This window comes from Torulaspora globosa, chromosome 3 (genome assembly GCF_014133895.1).
Source record: "Torulaspora globosa chromosome 3, complete sequence".
NCBI classification, from domain to species: domain Eukaryota; kingdom Fungi; phylum Ascomycota; class Saccharomycetes; order Saccharomycetales; family Saccharomycetaceae; genus Torulaspora; species Torulaspora globosa.
The window spans coordinates 347,294-365,727 of record NC_050729.1 but is presented as its reverse complement, the minus strand read 5'-3'; the positions used below and the strand labels follow the sequence as shown (position 1 = coordinate 365,727).

General features: G+C 48.8%; 10 protein-coding genes across 10 annotated transcripts; 6 read left to right on the top strand and 4 right to left on the bottom strand.

The window, feature by feature from the left end:
* Window positions 1–71: 71 nt before the first annotated feature.
* APC4 (anaphase promoting complex subunit 4) lies at window positions 72–1,985 on the top strand (the record flags this gene model as incomplete). The annotated part of the gene is made up of 1 exon (XM_037282796.1): window positions 72–1,985. The coding sequence occupies one exon, from the start codon at window positions 72–74 to the stop codon at window positions 1,983–1,985; it is 1,914 nt and encodes a 637-aa protein (XP_037138691.1).
* A 510-nt stretch (window positions 1,986–2,495) lies between these two features.
* On the top strand, window positions 2,496–5,084 carry SUL2 (sulfate permease; the record flags this gene model as incomplete). The annotated part of the gene is made up of 1 exon (XM_037282795.1): window positions 2,496–5,084. One exon carries the CDS (start codon window positions 2,496–2,498, stop codon window positions 5,082–5,084), a length of 2,589 nt encoding a protein of 862 aa, XP_037138690.1.
* Window positions 5,085–5,358: 274 nt separating this feature from the next.
* VBA4 (Vba4p) lies at window positions 5,359–7,305 on the top strand (the record flags this gene model as incomplete). The annotated part of the gene is made up of 1 exon (XM_037282794.1): window positions 5,359–7,305. The coding sequence occupies one exon, from the start codon at window positions 5,359–5,361 to the stop codon at window positions 7,303–7,305; it is 1,947 nt and encodes a 648-aa protein (XP_037138689.1).
* A 273-nt stretch (window positions 7,306–7,578) lies between these two features.
* Window positions 7,579–7,770, top strand: COX26 (Cox26p; the record flags this gene model as incomplete). The annotated part of the gene is made up of 1 exon (XM_037282793.1): window positions 7,579–7,770. The coding sequence occupies one exon, from the start codon at window positions 7,579–7,581 to the stop codon at window positions 7,768–7,770; it is 192 nt and encodes a 63-aa protein (XP_037138688.1).
* Window positions 7,771–7,843: 73 nt separating this feature from the next.
* TRM1 (tRNA (guanine26-N2)-dimethyltransferase) lies at window positions 7,844–9,562 on the bottom strand (the record flags this gene model as incomplete). Its single annotated transcript, XM_037282792.1, has 1 exon — window positions 7,844–9,562. The coding sequence occupies one exon, from the start codon at window positions 9,560–9,562 to the stop codon at window positions 7,844–7,846; it is 1,719 nt and encodes a 572-aa protein (XP_037138687.1).
* A 244-nt stretch (window positions 9,563–9,806) lies between these two features.
* On the top strand, window positions 9,807–10,328 carry DPB4 (DNA polymerase epsilon noncatalytic subunit; the record flags this gene model as incomplete). Its single annotated transcript, XM_037282791.1, has 1 exon — window positions 9,807–10,328. One exon carries the CDS (start codon window positions 9,807–9,809, stop codon window positions 10,326–10,328), a length of 522 nt encoding a protein of 173 aa, XP_037138686.1.
* A 42-nt stretch (window positions 10,329–10,370) lies between these two features.
* On the bottom strand, window positions 10,371–11,108 carry NYV1 (Nyv1p; the record flags this gene model as incomplete). The annotated part of the gene is made up of 1 exon (XM_037282790.1): window positions 10,371–11,108. The coding sequence occupies one exon, from the start codon at window positions 11,106–11,108 to the stop codon at window positions 10,371–10,373; it is 738 nt and encodes a 245-aa protein (XP_037138685.1).
* A 175-nt stretch (window positions 11,109–11,283) lies between these two features.
* On the bottom strand, window positions 11,284–12,420 carry GIS3 (Gis3p; the record flags this gene model as incomplete). The annotated part of the gene is made up of 1 exon (XM_037282789.1): window positions 11,284–12,420. One exon carries the CDS (start codon window positions 12,418–12,420, stop codon window positions 11,284–11,286), a length of 1,137 nt encoding a protein of 378 aa, XP_037138684.1.
* Window positions 12,421–12,658: 238 nt separating this feature from the next.
* On the bottom strand, window positions 12,659–14,638 carry IOC2 (Ioc2p; the record flags this gene model as incomplete). The annotated part of the gene is made up of 1 exon (XM_037282788.1): window positions 12,659–14,638. The coding sequence occupies one exon, from the start codon at window positions 14,636–14,638 to the stop codon at window positions 12,659–12,661; it is 1,980 nt and encodes a 659-aa protein (XP_037138683.1).
* Window positions 14,639–15,010: 372 nt separating this feature from the next.
* HG536_0C01750 (KIN1/KIN2 family serine/threonine-protein kinase) lies at window positions 15,011–18,406 on the top strand (the record flags this gene model as incomplete). The annotated part of the gene is made up of 1 exon (XM_037282787.1): window positions 15,011–18,406. One exon carries the CDS (start codon window positions 15,011–15,013, stop codon window positions 18,404–18,406), a length of 3,396 nt encoding a protein of 1,131 aa, XP_037138682.1.
* Between the last annotated feature and the right edge of the window lie 28 nt (window positions 18,407–18,434).

The window sequence follows — 18,434 nt, the reverse complement described above, 5'->3', positions numbered from 1 at the left end:
TTAAGCGTAGTGAATTATCTTGACGTATAACTTAAGGCATCGCTACTATCAACATACAAGATATATAGACAATGGATATAAGGGATCCAATGTCGGGCTTGGATTATCGTAGCTACAATCCGCTGTATCCATTGTATGCTGAAAAGGTGAATAAAGGTCTAAGTATCGTGAGAATAGCCGACGACGCCAGAATAGCTACGGTTGCTGTACGAGACATAAACCTTCTGATAAGCTATGAATGGGATCGTATCACTGGAAGGCATCTTACGGTGTTTTTCAAAGATGGGACTGCTAGGATCCATGATGTCTTTCAAGGTGGGAAATTGATAAGTCTGCTTAGGATAAGTACGAAGACGGTCGACGGTGCTTTATGGGATCGAATGGAAGTCCAGGCCTCTGAGGGTGACGGCATGCTCAAGTTCGAGCGTGATGTAACAAAAGTCATGCCCAAGATGATCAGATTCGCGAGGGACACGAGGCAAATCTTTATACTGCCATATGAGCCGCCAAACAGAGCATGGCGGCTAGCGACAGAGGAGAGGGATGGCGTGAAGATTGAAAAGCCGATAATCGACGTTCACGCAGTACACAAGGACACTAACGATCTTTTGCTTATGTTCGACGGTGAGTACGTACTGCGGTTGCCTTCGCAGGGCGACCGAGATCCGCTGTCGACCAGCTTGGAAGCCATGTTTGCAGCACAAAAAGGCGTCTACCATCTGTTCTTCCGGGAGGGCAACGTGGAGAGTCTACGTTTGAGCCCTGTCATCAAGAATAGCCCTTTGGTGGATCTTATCAAGTCTTTCATCACCATGACACAGTTGAGCCGTTACTTGCAGAATCATCTCGAGTTGATACGAAACGACCTGATAGCACCGTACAATGACTTTCTGGAGAGAGTCTGTGATAGAGCGTTCGGTTATCCGGAGCTGCATGAAGAGCTGGAAACATTGCTGCTGACTGGATGTATTTCACAAGAGTTGGGGGACTGGCTTTGCAACACGGTAAACGAGAAGAATTCGAAGAAACTGAGAAAGCTGAGTTTGGAGATGTACCAGAAGAGCACTCAGATTTTCACCCTGGCGTTCATCCCAGCGTGTGAGCGGCTTATCCTATTAAGCGAAGGATGTCGCGGGCTCCTTAGCGCCATTGAAGCGATCGAAACCGGCTCTATAAGCTCCATCTGTCATACTGAAGAACTTACGGCGGCCGGACAGGCCATCCTGAAGCTGACCTTGGAAGCGATTCAAAATGTCAAATCTCGGGAACTCTTGTTTCAAACCTTTTGGCCGTGGTTCGATGACAGGGTGCATGAAGCCCTGGATGAAGATTACAAGCCCAAATTAAAACTCGACGGCCAAAGCAAGACAGGTTACGAGATTGCAGCATATCTAGACTCGCAGTTCAGAGATTCCCAACCCTCCCTGCATCTGGACGACTTATTCAAAGCTGACTCCTTCAAGATCGCCTTAAACAAGTTCTCGACAAAACTAAGTATACTGAGGGATCAGCAAATGGAGCCGTATCTGCTACAAAAATGCGTCAAGGGCCATCCTAAGAACGTTCTGCAGAAAGATGGTCCCCAAGCGAAGATGGTTGGAGCAGCACCACTTTGCGAAAGACCGCTCATCGTCTGTTTTGTGACAGGATCCGAAGGAAAGTCTCCGTGGCTGTCCATTAGGCTCCTAGACAGATTCTCCCTCGACCGTGCCGCTAGCGATCTGCCAATTCAGCTCCCATTAGGGCTCGAAGATCGTCAAATCGAGAACGTATTGATCCTGAAAGTCTCCAGTGAACCACAAGATCCTGTCGCCTCAAGAGCGAAGCCCAACAGTGGTAAGACCTCCATCTGCTTCGAGGTCGCGATTTCATGCCTGCAGGAGGACCAAAGTGGACCGAGTTCAACACCGCAGTTATTCTACCAATGTGAGATAACGGCTGACCTTCATATCGCCTCACTTACAATGCAAGAAACTCCAAGCTAGAGCTGGGCAATTACTAACCGATACAAGCCGGGCCCGACAGAGCACTATAATGCTGAGAATCGTCCTGACAAGACACTATTGTCTTATGGAAGGTGAGTCTCATTCACGTGAAATTTCACCTCCATTGCAACCACACGTGAAATAAGTTAAAGGCGTAAATCAATGACGTTTTTCACTATTCGTACCTTTCCTGTACGAAAGGCCCATATTTCGTTTGCTTAGAAATCCGCCACAGTTAGTGTTGGGCTCCATGTCCTTCACCGGAAGTCAAAAGCACAATTGAGTTGAATTGGAATAGATTATGCGAAGCAATGCGGCTTGTGTTGGAAAAAGTATAATAGTTGGTAGTAGAACTGGTGGCGAATATGTCGTTCCTCTGCTTTACCATTGCCAAGATTGAAATAAGCCTTTTACGATCCTAGATCAATATAAGAGGGGAGATACTCAATTGCATGTTATCACAGTTTAGTATTGGATTTTGAACGAGCAAGCTCAGAAGAGGATCGAAAAATGAGGTCCGAGGATACCAGCAGTCGGGAGGTTCGACTAGAGCTGGAAGATTTGGAAGCAGAGTATGATCATTACAAGTCCAGTGAACAGATAGCGGACCAGCAGGAAATAAGCCGGACTTCTGGCGGGCCATTTCAAAGTGCTAAAAAAGGTGAGGATCTGGTTAAGCAAAGCGAGGTTAGGTGTTACGGTTCTTTCAGCAGCGATTCCATTTATGACAGTGTTCCGACCTTTGAAGAGAGTGCAGTGTCGTTGAAGGAGTACTATGACCATTTCATTAGAGAGAAGCTAACTGTGAGAAGTGCTGGAAATTATGTCCGTTCTATATTCCCGATCGTTAAATGGCTCCCGCATTACAACTGGACCTGGGGCTATGCAGATATTGTCGCTGGTATTACCGTCGGATGCGTATTGGTTCCTCAATCGATGTCGTATGCGCAAATCGCGAGTCTACCTCCTCAGTATGGTTTGTATTCTTCTTTCATTGGTGCGTTCATTTACTCGCTGTTTGCTACGTCGAAGGACGTTTGCATTGGGCCAGTGGCTGTCATGTCGTTGCAGACTGCGAAAGTGATTACGGCGGTCCTTGCTAAATATCCTGAAAATACTCCAGGCATTACCGCTCCCGTGATCGCGACAGCACTTTCTTTGTTATGTGGTATTGTTGCAATCAGTGTTGGTTTGTTGAGACTTGGCTTCCTGGTGGAGCTTATTTCGCTCAATGCGGTCGCTGGTTTTATGACTGGTTCAGCTTTCAACATCCTCTGGGGCCAAGTTCCTGCTTTGATGGGCTACAGCAAACTTGTCAACACTAGGCAGGCCACTTATAAGGTCGTCATTAACACACTGAAACACTTGCCAGACACTAAATTAGATGCCGTCTTCGGTCTGATTCCTTTGGTCATTCTTTACCTGTGGAAATGGTGGTGTGGCAGTTACGGCCCAAAGCTAGCTGATAGATATTTGGCTCACAGCCCCAAGAAGAAGAAAATCCTGAAAGGATTTTATTTTTATGCTCAAGCAATGAGGAACGCTGTCATTATCATAGTGTTCACCGCAATATCTTGGGGCATTACCCATAATAAGCCCAAGAAGAAGGGTCCTATTAAAGTCTTAGGAACCGTTCCATCTGGCCTAAACAATGTGGGTGTTATGAAAGTTCCAGAAGGCCTCTTGGCCAAAATGGCGCCAGAAATTCCGGCCTCCATTATTGTGCTTCTCCTGGAGCACATTGCGATTTCCAAATCATTCGGTAGAATCAACGATTATAAGGTGGTTCCTGACCAGGAGCTAATCGCCATTGGAGCTACAAATTTGATCGGAACCTTCTTCAACGCGTACCCTGCAACGGGTTCGTTTTCACGTTCTGCTTTGAAGGCCAAATGTGGGGTTCGCACACCACTTTCCGGTCTATTTAGCGGATGCTGTGTCTTGATAGCCATTTACTGCCTAACGGGCGCCTTTTACTACATCCCCTCGGCCACTCTCGCCGCTGTTATCATCCATGCAGTCTCTGACCTGCTAGCTTCCTATAGAACCACTTGGAACTTCTGGAAAATGAATCCCCCAGACTGTGTGGCGTTTATTGTTACGGTCTTTATCACGGTTTTCTCCTCCATTGAGAATGGTATTTATTTCGCTATGTGTTGGTCATGCGCCGTGCTCCTGCTTAAGAATGCATTCCCTGCTGGTCGGTTCCTAGGTCGTGTCGAGGTCGCAGAGGTTTTGAACCCCACCGTTCAGTTGGTCGGTGAATCGGACAGTTCCCTAAATTGCCAAGAGGTGGATGAATACTGCGAATCTTCCAAGAAATTTGGACAGATGAAACCATCGCCCAATGAATTGCCAGTTACAGCAACGCCTGACAACAGGTTCCACACGAAATGGGTCCCATTCGACCACGGCTACACGAGGGAGCTGAATCCAGATATCAAGATAATGCCTCCGCCACCCGGCGTCATCGTGTACAGGTTAAGTGACAGCTTCACGTACCTCAACTGTTCCAGACACTACGACATTATATTTGATCACATAAAGAAACACACGAGGAGAGGAAAGCTAATACACCTGAGAAAGAAGTCTGACCGCCCATGGAATGATCCTGGAGAATGGGAAGCCCCTAGCTTCCTCAAAAACCTATTCAAGAGAAAGAAGGACGTCACAGATGTTGAGTCGCTGGGCGACACCAACACCGTGACTGATGAGAGACCGTTACTCAAGGTTGTCTGCCTGGATTTCTCCCAGGTTGTCCAAGTAGATTCCACGGCTATCCAGTCCCTAGTGGACCTCAGGAAGGCCGTTCACAGCTATGCTGACAGACAAGTAGAGTTCCATTTCGCAGGGATAATGTCTTCCTGGGTAAAGAGAAGTCTGCTCAGTATGCAATTCGGCACCGTCAACGAGGCTTTCAGTGATGAATCAACAATTGCTGGTCATTCAAGTTATCACATCGCTAGAGCGTCAAACTCCATTGACAATTCAGTCCTTGAGTATGGTCCCTCACCAGACAGCCAAGTACTGGCAGCGACAGGCACCAACATGCCGTTCTTCCACATCGAGATCCCGGATTTTTCCAAATGGAATATTTAGTGCCCATTACTTCATAGCTGGATACCGTTAAATAATCTAACGCTGCTAGATTGATACTACTCTTCATTGCCAGTGACTTTCTTTAATCGTTGTGGCGTGCTAAGAATGTCGCCTAGAGAGTCTTAGAAAAAAAAAAATTAAAGTTCTTTGATGATAACATATTAAAAAAGATAATATAGCTATTGACAAAATCCAAATTATACTGAACTTTCAAAAGTTGTATCTGAAGTGAGCCTTCTGGTCTTCTTGAGCCCTTGGAATTTTGGAAACCAAGATGGGAAGAAAGGATAAACAACGTAATAAGCTCCGCCAATTTACCAAACAGAAACAGTCGCAGAAAGCCAAGAAAAGTGACCAAATAGGCTCTGCAAAATCTCAGGATTCATCGGCAAGCATTGAAGAGAGTGTCGAATATTCAGAAGAGACCGAAACGGATTGTTTGCTTCCAATCAGACGAGAAATTCTGCAAGATCCAAGCACTGAGCTCCCGGGTTTTGTAGCAGAGGAAATTGCTGAACAGGAACAAGTCTATAGAGAAAGCCAGGAGATAGCCAATGGGTACGGATCGATAGCCAGGAAGGACGACGAGCTCGGGACGCCAGCTACTGCGGTTGGTGTGGCCGAAGAGCCACTCTCGAAAGCAAGATTACAGGTGATTATGCTGTCGATGTACTTGGGGATCTTTCTAGCGGCCATTGATAACACCATTGTGTCTACTACGGCTGCTCATGTGGCTTCAGAGTTTAAGGAATTGCCCAGAGTGGCCTGGATCGCCACAGCGTATCTACTCTCTAGCGCTACCTTCCAGCCGTTGTACGGAAAACTGTCGGACATCTTTGGGCGCAGATGCCTGTTGATATTCACGAACATTGCATTTCTCATAGGGTGCTTGATGTGCGGTATAAGTCGGTCCTTCTGGTGGCTGGTCGTTTCGCGGTTCATCGCTGGCGTTGGCGGCGGTGGTGTCACGTCAATGAGCTCCATCACCATCACAGACATCGTGCCGTTGAGCGAAAGAGCGCTGTACCAGGGTACCTGCAATATTTTCTACGGCTTGGGGACAGCCTGCGGTGGCATTGTTGGCGGTTGGTTCAGCGACAACTGGGGAGGCTGGAGAATGGCCTTCTTGGTCCAGGTCCCGCTCTCAGCGATCAGTCTGTTCATGATAGTCCTCTATCTAAGGCTGCCAGTCAAGGCAAACGAGAATGCAAGCGGTAGGTCCATGAGACAAAAGTTGCTGGCTATTGACTGGTTCGGAGCCTTGGCACTGGTGGTATTTCTTGCTCTTTTCCTGATGGCCGCCTCTCTCGGAGGCAAAGAGCTGGCCTACGCTTCCAAGACGTTTGCATTACTGATTATACTGTCTTCACTCGCCCTCGCCGTCTTCGTATATGCGGAACTGCGAGTCGCCAAGGACCCGATCCTGCCGCTAAGGTTCCTGAGTAACCGCAGCGTCCTGGGCTCCAGCTTGAGCAACTGGTTCTGCATGATGGCCACCATGACCACAAGCTACTACCTGCCGATCTACTTCTCCGGCGTGCTCAACATGAGTCCCACCGACATCGGCAAGAGACTGACCCCAAACTTCTTCAGCGTCGCCTTTGGCTCTCTCGGCGCCGGATACTACATGAAGAAGACCCGCAAGTACTACTGGTTTGTGCTCTTCTTTTGCGCCGTTGCCGTGCTGGGCCAACTGCAGATCCTGCTCATCGACCCGCACGTCTCCACCTGGAGGCAGTTTACTCTGACGCTGGTCCCAGGCTTCGGCTCCTCGGTCCTCATCACCGTCGCCCTGCTCGCCATGATCGCTGTGGTGCCGCACAAGCACCAGGCCGCGACCACCTCCATCTCCTACGCCTTCCGATCCACGGGCTGCGTGCTCGGCGTCGCCCTTGGAGGCGCCATCTTCCGCGAGTCCCTCAGCTCCCTCACAACACGTCGTGTGCTGGCCTACCTCTCGGACAGCCATCCCAGAGAGGAACTACTCAAGATCATACAAAAATCTTCTACATCCTCCGAATGGGTCCACAACAAGGCCCCACAGTTCATCCGTCCCGTCCTCATAGACTGCTACAACGCAGCTTGCAAGAACACTTTTCTCTTCTGTCTGCTGTGCTCGCTACTGGCACTACTAAGCATATCCATCATCGAAGAGAAGAAGCTACACTCTTCGCTTCAGAGAAAGGAACAAGACGCACAAGACTCTCAGCTATTGGCCTAGCTGAGATAGCCTCTCAGCCGATACTCTCGGCCAATAATCTTTACTGTCTTTCTATCTATAAGATGGTGATTTTCGCCCACTATAGAGCGTTCAAAAAAATCGTACCATTTCTATGTAAATCAGCCCATCCTTGACAGCGACGGCTCCTGATCTCCCTGGCTGTAATTAAGGGTCAGGGATCCGAGGGAGACGAGTATATAAACGGGGCATCCGACAGACTCCTGTCTATATGGAGTTTGTCACTTAGCAGTGTAGTAACAACAGTAGTAGATAATGTTTTATACGCAAGTTTTGAGATCCGCTGCAGCAGCAGGACGCTCTGCGAAGGCTGGCCGCATTGGCGAGTCGTGGGCGATGCTGGAGACGAAGAGATTAGTGCCAACTCTGTTGGGCTGGGGTGGCTTCTGTGGTGCAGTATTGGGTTGGCCCTATGCCATTAAGTATATTGCAGAACGCAACCGTTAGGAGGTTGTTTTTACGAATTGCAGGGTATTAGAGTATATTACGCATATTCTTTTAACGAATTTTAATGGACTGTTTACTTCGATGGGGCGTTCGGGCGAGCCTTGGGACCCCAGTTCTTGGTTGGGTTTTCCTGGTACCTGACGATCTTGAGCTTTCTGAGCTTTTCGAGCTGTCCACTTTGCTCGTTGGGCTCGAAGGACAGCTTTGCGAGTGCCTCGCGGTGCGAGTCCGGCAGCCATTGCGGCTCGTTGGCCAGGATCCTGAACCCTGTAGAGTTCGGGTTCATCTTGGCGAGGTCTTTCTTGCCGGCGTGATCGCTCTCCTTCATTACGTGCCAGATGGCCTCCCATGGTGCGTCAGTCTTCAGAGAGGAAGGCTGGGCGTGGGTCAGCGAGCAGTTGTATCCGAGCGAACCGAGCCCTGCAACGATCCTTTTCAGTGGCGGCACTTGCAGTTTCAGCACTGAGGAGATGTGGTTGGGACTGAAGTAGAATGGTGAATCGCACAGCTCGTTCTTGGCCAAGGTCAACATGCCTTCGATTCTCTTGCGGGTGCCGTAGACATCGTCCGTGTGCTCCTCGCGGTTGATCCTCAGCACCTCCTCAATGAACTCCTTGTTGTGAAGCGGAGCTCCGTACATGGGCCCTGCCAGGTGGTATGTACCGCTGCAGAACTTGCACTTGCTGTCGACCGGCGGTCCTTGCGCCACGGAATACTTGACCGACTTCTTTTGCTTGCTGCTGACCCGCTCAGTGGCCCTGCCCAGCGGCTGGTTGTGGTATGAACCGCATTGAGAGCAATGGTAGGTAATCATGGTCTTCGATTGCAGGTTCTTGACTTCGATGGGGCTGGTTCTGACCTTGACGAAGACGCGTACGTAGAAATCGATACTCAGCGAGAGCAACGGTTCGACGGACTTCCTGTATTTGGCAGCACTTTGATTCAGCAGGTTGAGCACCAGGCGTAGGGCGCTCTCGTGGCTGGATTCGTGCGAGGCCATGTTAACGCCGCCGTAGAGGGCAAAGCACTTCTCGGGATACCCGTTGCCGGCCAGCACTGAGAGATCCGTGCATGTAACCAGCATCAGCCCGTCTTCTTCAATGGATTGCAGGGCTGCGTCCACGAACGGCGTAACCGTCCCGTATGGATCAAGGTCTATCACATGGTACTTTGTATTCTCGGCCTTAGCACGGTACATCAGCACGTTAGCATCATCTAGGTTGGGCGTCACGATGTGGTCCACCTTGTTAAACTCAGCGTTACGTCTGATCGACTCCACAGCGTCCGGGAGAAGATCGTTAGCGACAATCTGCTTCACATGAGGTATCTCATGAGCGTAGCGGATCGCACGCAAGCCCGTTGCAGAAAGAGCCTCCAGGATCTTCATGTAGGGAGCAGCTGCGCCTTCCGCCGCACTCGGCTCCACTGCATTGTTCTTCAGTTTCCGGCGTTTACCGCTGCTCGTGGCATCCTCATCGCTGCAAGTCGGCCGTTTCCTACCGTTCCTGCGACCGTTCTTACCGTTTCTGGCCGGATTGCCATATAAGTTGTCCCACGCCTTGATGCAACATACACTAAGGTCTCTGTTGAACTGTTGGACAGGATTATAGAACACCGTTTCCGCCTTGGGGAACAGAATTTCAGCTCTACCTTCTTTCACGACGTTGTAATCATCGGGATTGATAAAAGATGACCCTCCACCGCCAATCCGGGACTTAATCTTTGAGATAGCAGCTCTTAGCATCTTCGAAGCAACGACAAATGGCCTACCAGATCCAAACTCCAAGCTCATCTTCAAGAATATCTCAATCTTTAAGCTCGATGAGCTTCGAAATTGGTATGACGTAGGTGAAAAATTCGAGTCGCTTCACACGTCTGATCAACTAGCTTAAACTACACCAATTGACCGTTTGATCTCCATCCAGTTGAGCTTCTTAGCGTCGATACAGGCCTCTTAGTCCCGGGCATTGTTGTATTTAGGACACGAACGAGTTTGGCGTGTTTGAAAGTGCTGCTGACAGTTCCAGGCAGCCAGAATGCCACCAAAGGGCTGGAAAAAGGATGCGCAGGGGAATTATCCGACCACTTCGTATATGAAGGAGCAGGAGAGCGTTACCATCCAGGACCTGCTGTTCCCGAAGAGTGTTATAACGCAATTGGCGAAGGAGATTAATGGAGACAGCGACAAGAAGCTTTTGGTCAGCAAGGACACAGCTTTGGCGTTGCAACGCAGCTCAACGGTGTTTGTGAGCCATCTGTGTATGTTTGCAAGGGAGATTGCGCTGTCCCAGGATCGAAAAAGCTGTAACATCAACGACATATACGACGCATTGGACCAGATCGGCTTTGGAGGATTCAAGTCGATCATAAACAGCAAAATCGTCGCATATCAGGAAGCATTGGAGATGAGAAAGAGGCAGAAGTCAAGCGAGAAGACCACATCAACGGAGGACAACGGCAGCGAGGATGAAGAACAGGAAGAGCAACAACAGGAGGCACAGACCCAGGGCGGAACGACCAGCGATGAACAGGGAGCATCCAAAAGACCAAAGACATGACTTACAACATTCTCACTATATATGAAATTGTATACCAACCCATTATGGTTTCCGCAACAGAAGGGGAAACAAAATCGCACTGATGAACAGAATTACCGCGAACACCAATAGAGTGATGTTCTTCATCCTGTGCCACCACATTCTCTGCTTTATTCGATTCGCCTTCCTCTTGAACGAGTGGCTACTGTTGTTTAGCTGCGACGTCTTATCCACCAGCAGCGAAATCCTCTCTTGTCTTTGCAGAAACTTGTCGATGTTGTCGTTCATAACCTGGACGATATCCTGCAGGTCGCTTTCGGCAGCATCGGCGCTCTCGGTGCCATTTTCGCTACTGTAGGACCTCAGCTCTTCGTGGAAACTGTCGAGTATCTCGCCCACTTTCAAGCTCAGCTCGTCGTCGTTATTTATTTCTCGACTCTGGGCCTTTAAGTCACTCAGCAACCTGATGGGCAGTATCTTGGGTATTACAGTTCGAGTGAAACACACAAACGCTCTGTAGTTTTCGTCTGAGGGCGAATGTGTCGTGGTATAGTAACAATCATACCCGTCTATAAGCGGAAGTGAAACTTTGGTTACCTTATTCCCTTCCACTGGCACCACCTTGGGAACCACTAGATCAATAGTGAGCTTATGGAATAGATCGGGCGTCGCTACAGAGTCTCCGACCGAACCGTACTTCGAACTGCCTTCGCCATGCTCTAGCGCCTGATAACAACTTGCCACGGTGGCACCACCTTCAATGACTTCCACGTATGACACATTGAACCTCTGAATCGGCATCTCAGGCTCTGATCTTGTCGCTTTTGGCTCTGTGACGGTTCTGTTTAGTAGTCTTTAAGGACCCCTTTCGTCTGATCGCTTTATCGCCGATCACGGACTATTGAATAGTGAAGGAATAAATAGGTCTATCGTTAGATAAGCTCTATAAGGTTTCATTAAGTTCATCATCATCAGGTCATTGGGCGAATCTCTTGTCGCACCATCCCTTGACCACGTACTGGATCTCCTTGGCGTTCGACGACGCTCCAAGCTTGAGTTTTCCGCAGGGCTTCAACATGGTATGGTGGATCTTTTCGTTGTCGACAAGCCATGGCTTCAGCTCCGATTCTACTCTCACGAGCGAGCTTTCCTTACAATCGGTCGATTGGTCTCCATCGGAGACAAACTTCAAGTTCCACGGCACCGAGTCACCGAACAGGTCCTGCCTCTGGTCATGGATCATGTCCGACCACAGCTTTTTCCTCGTAATGAGAGCGAGCTTGATGTCCTCAGCGGACACGCTCCCCTGCTCGGTGACGCTCGGCTGGATGTCAAGAGCGCGGATCTCCTGGCAGGACATCTGGACCAGGATGTGCTCATCGACGCTGATATCTGGCAGAAGTTTCTTGGATCTGCCCGAGATTTCCATCGAATACAGCTTGAAAAAATTCGGGTTTAAGCTCCTCTGTCTCGTTCTCCGGTTCGGCAGAACCAGCTCCTGGGTATCCCGAGTGCCACTACTCTCGACTGACGTCGGCCATTGCTCCAGTTCCACCTTATCGTTGTCGTAGAAGACATTGCTGCTGCTGATGCTGTTGCAACGATCGTGATTGATCGCGAAATCCACAGACGACCGCCGTATTCTTCTGTCGTACACCGGCTTGTAAGTTTGTACAATGTCGTCCGCTGTCCACTCAGACTCCAGATCCAAATCCGCCATGCTCACGCCCTTGAACACAGGCCGCTCCCCCGGCATCACCTCCTCCACCGGATCTCCCGCTAGCGGATGCGGCCCTTCGCTGCCCAGCGTGCTCATCGTCGTCGTAGTCTCCTCTGAAAGCTTCCGCTTCATCCCGTAGACCCAGCTCGAGCACTGAGACGCATCCTCGTCGAATTCCCCAGCTTCCCCGTTCGATTCTCGTCCCTCATCGCTCCCCGGCGATCCAACCCCATATTTTCTAATCTGCGAAATCACAGAGCTCATCGAAGGCGTCACAGACAGATTTTCCTCCTTCGTCTTTCCCGCATTATTCCCGCACAAACGGTCTCCATTGAACATTGGTATCCCACACTTCATGCTCCGATCATATACAAACATCGGGTGTATCAGCATCGCTTTCCACTCCTAAGTACATAAACAGGCCCCAGCGTAAGAACAAATTCCAAGCCACCGAAAACCAAACACCATTAACGTGGCAACTAGACGTTTCAGACTAATTCAGAATGTAAACCAGCGAACTCAAATGCTCCAAGTCGCATCGCAGCTCGCTTAGCGATGAGTGTCCTTTCTCTGAGCCGTTTAGAAGAGGCTCGAAAATTGCCGTACAAGGCGCTAAATTGTCACGTGATTATCACGTGAACCCAAACGGCTCATTCGTCTTTTGAACTGGATCTGGATTTATGGCAGACAGTTGATCCTGAAGCGCCTGCTGCCTCTTCTTTTCGTCCCTGAGTTGTTTCAGTCTGTTGCGTTCTTCCGCCTGTTGTCTGGCGCTTTGTTTTATGGCCCTTAGTTCTGGAGCGAACTGCAAGCGGAGCTTCGTCTCGAGATCGCTGGCGCAGTAGCCGCATATGAATGGCGTGGACTCGGTGAGTGGCACCCGCTTGTCGATGGGTCTCCTGTACTCTTGTTCTTCGGGCTGGTGTTTACGGCTTGCACGTCTGCTGCTGGCGTAGTTGCCGAGCTGGACCGTCGCATAGTTTCTTGCTGTGGTGTGTAGCACCGAGTCTGAGTTCTGGACACAATCCCAGTGCTGCCACGTCAGACACGCATCGCAGCACACAATCGGCGTAGCGAAAAGATTGTGGTTGGCCTGCGAGGCGGCCTCTTCTTCCTCCAGGCTGGAGATTCGCAATGCGCCCAGCAACGGCTCTCCGGGGCATTGGAACACCCAGCTTTTGTCGTCAGCAGACTCACCGTTGGTGGAGATCCCTAGGCTGTTTAGCTCGTCGAGCTCATCTTGGTCAATCGTTAGCTCTAAGGGTAGCTCGGTGGCGGGTTCAGTCTCGGCTCGCACGGGCGGTATGCTTAGGATGCGCGGGCTGAATCGCGGCCCACTCTCAATCACTCTTATCTCTAATTCGGTTAGGGCATCCCCCTGGCCCTCTGTATCAGCAAGAAGTTGGTCTGGATGCCCGTTTTGAAGTTTCTGGTCCTTCAAATCCAGCTCGAAATTCTGCCACAGTTGACGCCAAAGGACGTCCTTGATGCGTTTCGTTTGCTTGGCGACGAGCTTGCTTCGGGTCTTGAGGTAAAACTCTCTTTCATCCAGTTTCTCATACCATCTGTTCTCGACGTCCTTGCGTCTGGTTTCTTCTTCACGCGCGACCAACCGTGAAGATCTCTTCCGTCTAACTAGCAGCTCCGCCATCGATTTTTCCTTCTCCTTGTGTGATAATATCCTATTCACGTACAGCTGATGTTCGACGTAGACCGGTATCCAGTCTGCAAAATCTATCAAAGATGGATCCTTTGAGAATTGCTTCAAAAAGGCATCCCAGGTCGTGGCTAGTACCGTGTACTCTATTTGGAACGTGTTCAGATAGTTTTGGATCTCATTTGAATAGTCCAGATGGACCAATTCCAGGACCCGGGTTGATTCGTCCCAGTATCTGACGGAACAGTTCTTCAATTTGACGGGTACTACTAAACTTCCGCGAGCGGGTCTAGTCAGTTTCTTCTCGATAATGACCCCGACGTTCGGCAGAACAAGGAGCGACCGCTCAGAGTCGCAGGGGTACTCCGCAAAGTGGAACAGTTCCAAGTTATTCGACAGATAATTTCTGAAAGCGCCACTCTTTGCCTCAATAAGCTTCACCACTCGATAAAGAGTCTCGAATTGGTCCACTAGCGAAAGTCTTCCAAATTCCACATCTCTGTTCAAATGATGATTTATCACGTTATCCCAATCTGCCAGCCGATTGGCCTTGTAATTGGTCAACAGTTTTAACATCTGCAACCTTATGCTTCCATACAGCGGCATATTGTCGGACTGCCGGATCTCTCCCACTCTTGCAATCAGTCTCAGCTCCTGCAGGAGCAGAAATTCATCAAACTTGATATTCCTCCACAACGGCTTAAATCCCTCCACGTAGTTCATCGTAACGAATGAATCTGTGACCTTGTACAGCCAGCAAGTCACGTACTGATAGTCCCATCGCCGAAGCAGCTCCTGCGCAAATGGCTCTGCCTGCAAAACCGCCGTCGAGAGCGCGCCATGGTTCATCTTGCTCCATTGATTCAGTGTTTCTTCCTCCAAAAATTGTTGCCATTCAGGCGTCTCATTCGGCTCAAAAGGCTCCAGGTCACTATCCGCAGCAGATCTCTTCATAGCCAGTGATCACCGCCCTACAGGACCTCCCTTGACCTTCCAAACAGTATACTGTTTACCAATATCGAAAGTTCTTGAAGCTTATTATGGTCGATATAGCGTGTCGTCTGGAGCGATTTTTCAATTTACCCGGCTTTATGAGCTATAAGGAAGGGGAGGCTAAATTGAAGTAAAGGTATTATCAAGAGGATCAATCAGTGATTTTAGGACATTAATCAGGGATTCTAGGAGTTCGAACTGCTTGAGTGATATCGCTCGTGCCTGTTGAATTGGTTGCTCTGAAATTGGGTGACTGGATTTGCCCTTGTCGGGTGTATTGTGTGTTAAACAGAGCTATTTGGATCTGCACTTGTGCATTTTAAACCGATCAAGATGCCTAGTACGAACGATTACCATGTCAATACGCAGTTCAAAATGGGCGGTGGTAACTCCCTGGCGCCTAGCACGGTGGCGCCTGCGACAGCAAGGATGATGGGTACTAAAGGACAGTCCCAGCAGAACTCACTCAATCCTCCATTGGAAGCCACAGAGGCGGGCGGTGAGTCGAAGTCACATCAGTCGCATAAAAATGGTCGATCGCACGCTATGGAGCCAAAACAGTTTCACCGAAAATCGTTAGGGGAATGGGATTTCTTGGAGACCGTTGGCGCTGGATCTATGGGGAAAGTGAAGCTTGCCAAACATCGTTACACTGGGGAAGTATGTGCAATTAAAATTGTGAATAGGGCTACCAACGCCTTCCTGCACAAGGAGCAGTCATTACCGCCTCCTAAGAGGGAAGAAGAGATATTGGAGAGACAGAAAAAATTGGAAAAGGAAATATCCAGGGATAAGAGGACGATTAGAGAAGCTTCCCTCGGACAGATATTGTATCATCCGCATATATGTCGTCTTTTTGAGATGTGCACAATGTCAAACCATTTTTACATGTTGTTTGAGTATGTTTCGGGAGGACAATTACTCGATTACATCATTCAGCATGGATCACTGAAAGAGCACCACGCCAGGAAGTTTACAAGGGGTATCGCTAGTGCATTGCAGTATTTGCATGCGAACAACATTGTTCATAGAGACCTAAAGATCGAGAACATTATGATTTCCACTTCAGGTGAGATAAAAATCATCGATTTCGGCTTATCGAACCTTTTTGATAGAAGGAAACAGTTGCATACGTTTTGTGGCTCTTTATATTTTGCGGCACCTGAGCTTCTCAAAGCATGTCCATATACCGGGCCAGAAGTTGACGTTTGGTCCTTTGGTGTTGTTCTTTACGTGCTGGTTTGCGGCAAAGTACCTTTTGATGATGAGAATTCAAGCGTTTTACATGAGAAAATCAAGCAAGGCAAAGTGGAATATCCGCAGCATTTATCAATTGAAGTTATATCCTTATTATCAAAAATGTTGGTGGTGGATCCCAAAAGGAGAGCGACGCTGAAACAAGTCGTCGAACACCATTGGATGATAAGAGGATATGATTGTCCTCCACCTTCATATGTCCCTAATAGAATTCCTTTGACTCCAGAAATGCTAGATATAAACGTTGTGAAGGAAATGTTTCGCCTAGAGTTTATCGATAGCATCGATGAAACGATGAAGTTCCTAAACCTCATTGTCACAGAGGATTCATACATCCAGCTCTCGAAGCAGTACTGGAGTTCGCTAACAAACTTGAATGTGCGCAGCATTAGTAGTGATCTGAATGGCTCAGGAAGCAATATTGTGGAGTCTAATATCCCAAGCGCAAGTGGACAGCATGAACGTCTCACTAAAGGAGAAACTTTCGAAGATCCTACTAGGGCATACCATCCGTTGTTATCAATATATTATTTGGTGGATGAGATGCTGAGACGGAAGTTAGCAAAATTACAAAGGAAGCAACAAGCTGCTGTGTTACAGCAACAGCGACAACAGGAGCTACAACAACAATCAGAGAAACAAGAAGTATCAAGATTAAGTAATCCTGTGTCGGTTGAGCATTCCCATGGCTCTGCGATGATCTCCGGAGCCGCCATGGAGAAATCTGCTCCAGCGTTACCGGAGAGTGGTACTTCTATTCCAGCTCCCTTGGCACCTCCTGTAGTGACAGCTAAGAGCGGAAAGCAAAGGCCCCTTCAGGTTTTGGTACCGCCCAAGCTGGCAATTCCTGAACAAGCACACACTTCGCCTACAACGAAGAAAGGCCTCGAAGGAAGTAAGGAACCAGAGCTTGTTCTCTCTCCTATCCCACAGGTTAATGATTATCAGCAACGAAGCGCCTCCCCGACCTCTATAGACACGGGAGAAAAACCTAGGTTTGGCAATATTTTCAGGAGACTCTCTCAACGTCGGGCTCAGCATCAAGGTGAGCAACAGGCCAATGCAGTAAATCAGTCACCCAGGATACAAAATCAAACTCCCCCGCAGATACAAATATCTGGAACTGGTGGAAAGCGCATACCGAAGACGCACTCACGTGCTATTTCCGAATGCACTCCTGCTTCTCTCAAATCCGTTACTGTGTCAGGAGGGCCTACACCGGCGGCTGTTGCCAGCTCACGCAACGGTGGTACTACGATTTTGAGGTCATCTTCGCAGAAGCAGAATGCCGATCTACCCGCTTTGCCAGTAAATGCTGAAAGCATGGTCCAGCAACAGCTGCAAAAACTTGTGGAGAAGGATTTGGGCAAATTAAATGTCGCTGAGGTATCAGAATCTGGTAACAACAAAATGGATGATATGCTTTCACAGGACGAAAGTAAGCCACTTCCACCATTGAACGTTACAAAAGGCCGGAAACTCCATCCAAGCGCTAGAGCTAAATCTGTGGGTCACGCCCGGCGTGAATCCTTGAAGTTCATGCGTCCCCCGGTGCCGGCTGCCGTTTCGCCGAAAGACTACGAAGATAGTGGTTTCTTGGATCATAATGACAGTACGAAGAACTACAATGAGAGAGACGATACTATCAGCAATGGAGACTCAACAGCTGGGCGTTCAACAGGAACAAATGCCGGCTATGGAAATGCGGATGGTAAAACAGGTATTAACACAGGAGACGAAGAGCTTACTGATGAGCAGGTCTTGGAAGAGGCTTCAAAGGCTCCCCCAGGATCTATGCCATCGATTGATTACCCGCGTTCGTTGTTTCTTAAAGGATTTTTTTCTGTTCAAACAACTTCTTCTAAACCACTTCCGATCGTCAGATACAAGATTGTTCAGGTTTTGAAGAAAATGCATATCGATTTTAACGAAGTGAAAGGTGGATTTGTTTGTGTCCTAAAGTTCTCTAATCCTGTTACACAAAGCATGGTTGAAAGTGCACCTCCTGCACAACAGCAGTTTCTTCAACCAACGGCCCCAGCCGAATCCGTTCAAAGAAGATCCAGTTCTCGTCATGGATCCATGAGGCGCCAAGGTTCTGTGAAGTATACACAAGCTGGTGCACCCTCGACCCCCGGCTCAGGAACGACGGCTGCGACTCATGAGAGAAACCTATCGCTCACACTATCACCACCTCCCAATAGCCTCTCTGGAGATCTGTCGTCGCCATCTTTTGAATCTATGCATCAGGATGATATTTTGACCACTTCTAGAGCTCAGGAGATGAATAATGTGGAAAATGGTCACGAAGAAGGCGTCCATAATAAAGAGAAGCCTCCCATCAAATTTGAAATTCATATTGTCAAAGTTCGCATTGTTGGATTAGCTGGTGTACATTTCAAGAAAGTCTCTGGTAACACCTGGATATACAAGGAGATAGCCTCTGACATTTTGAAACAGTTGAATTTATGAGCTTGTACTTTTCTCAATCATTGCAATA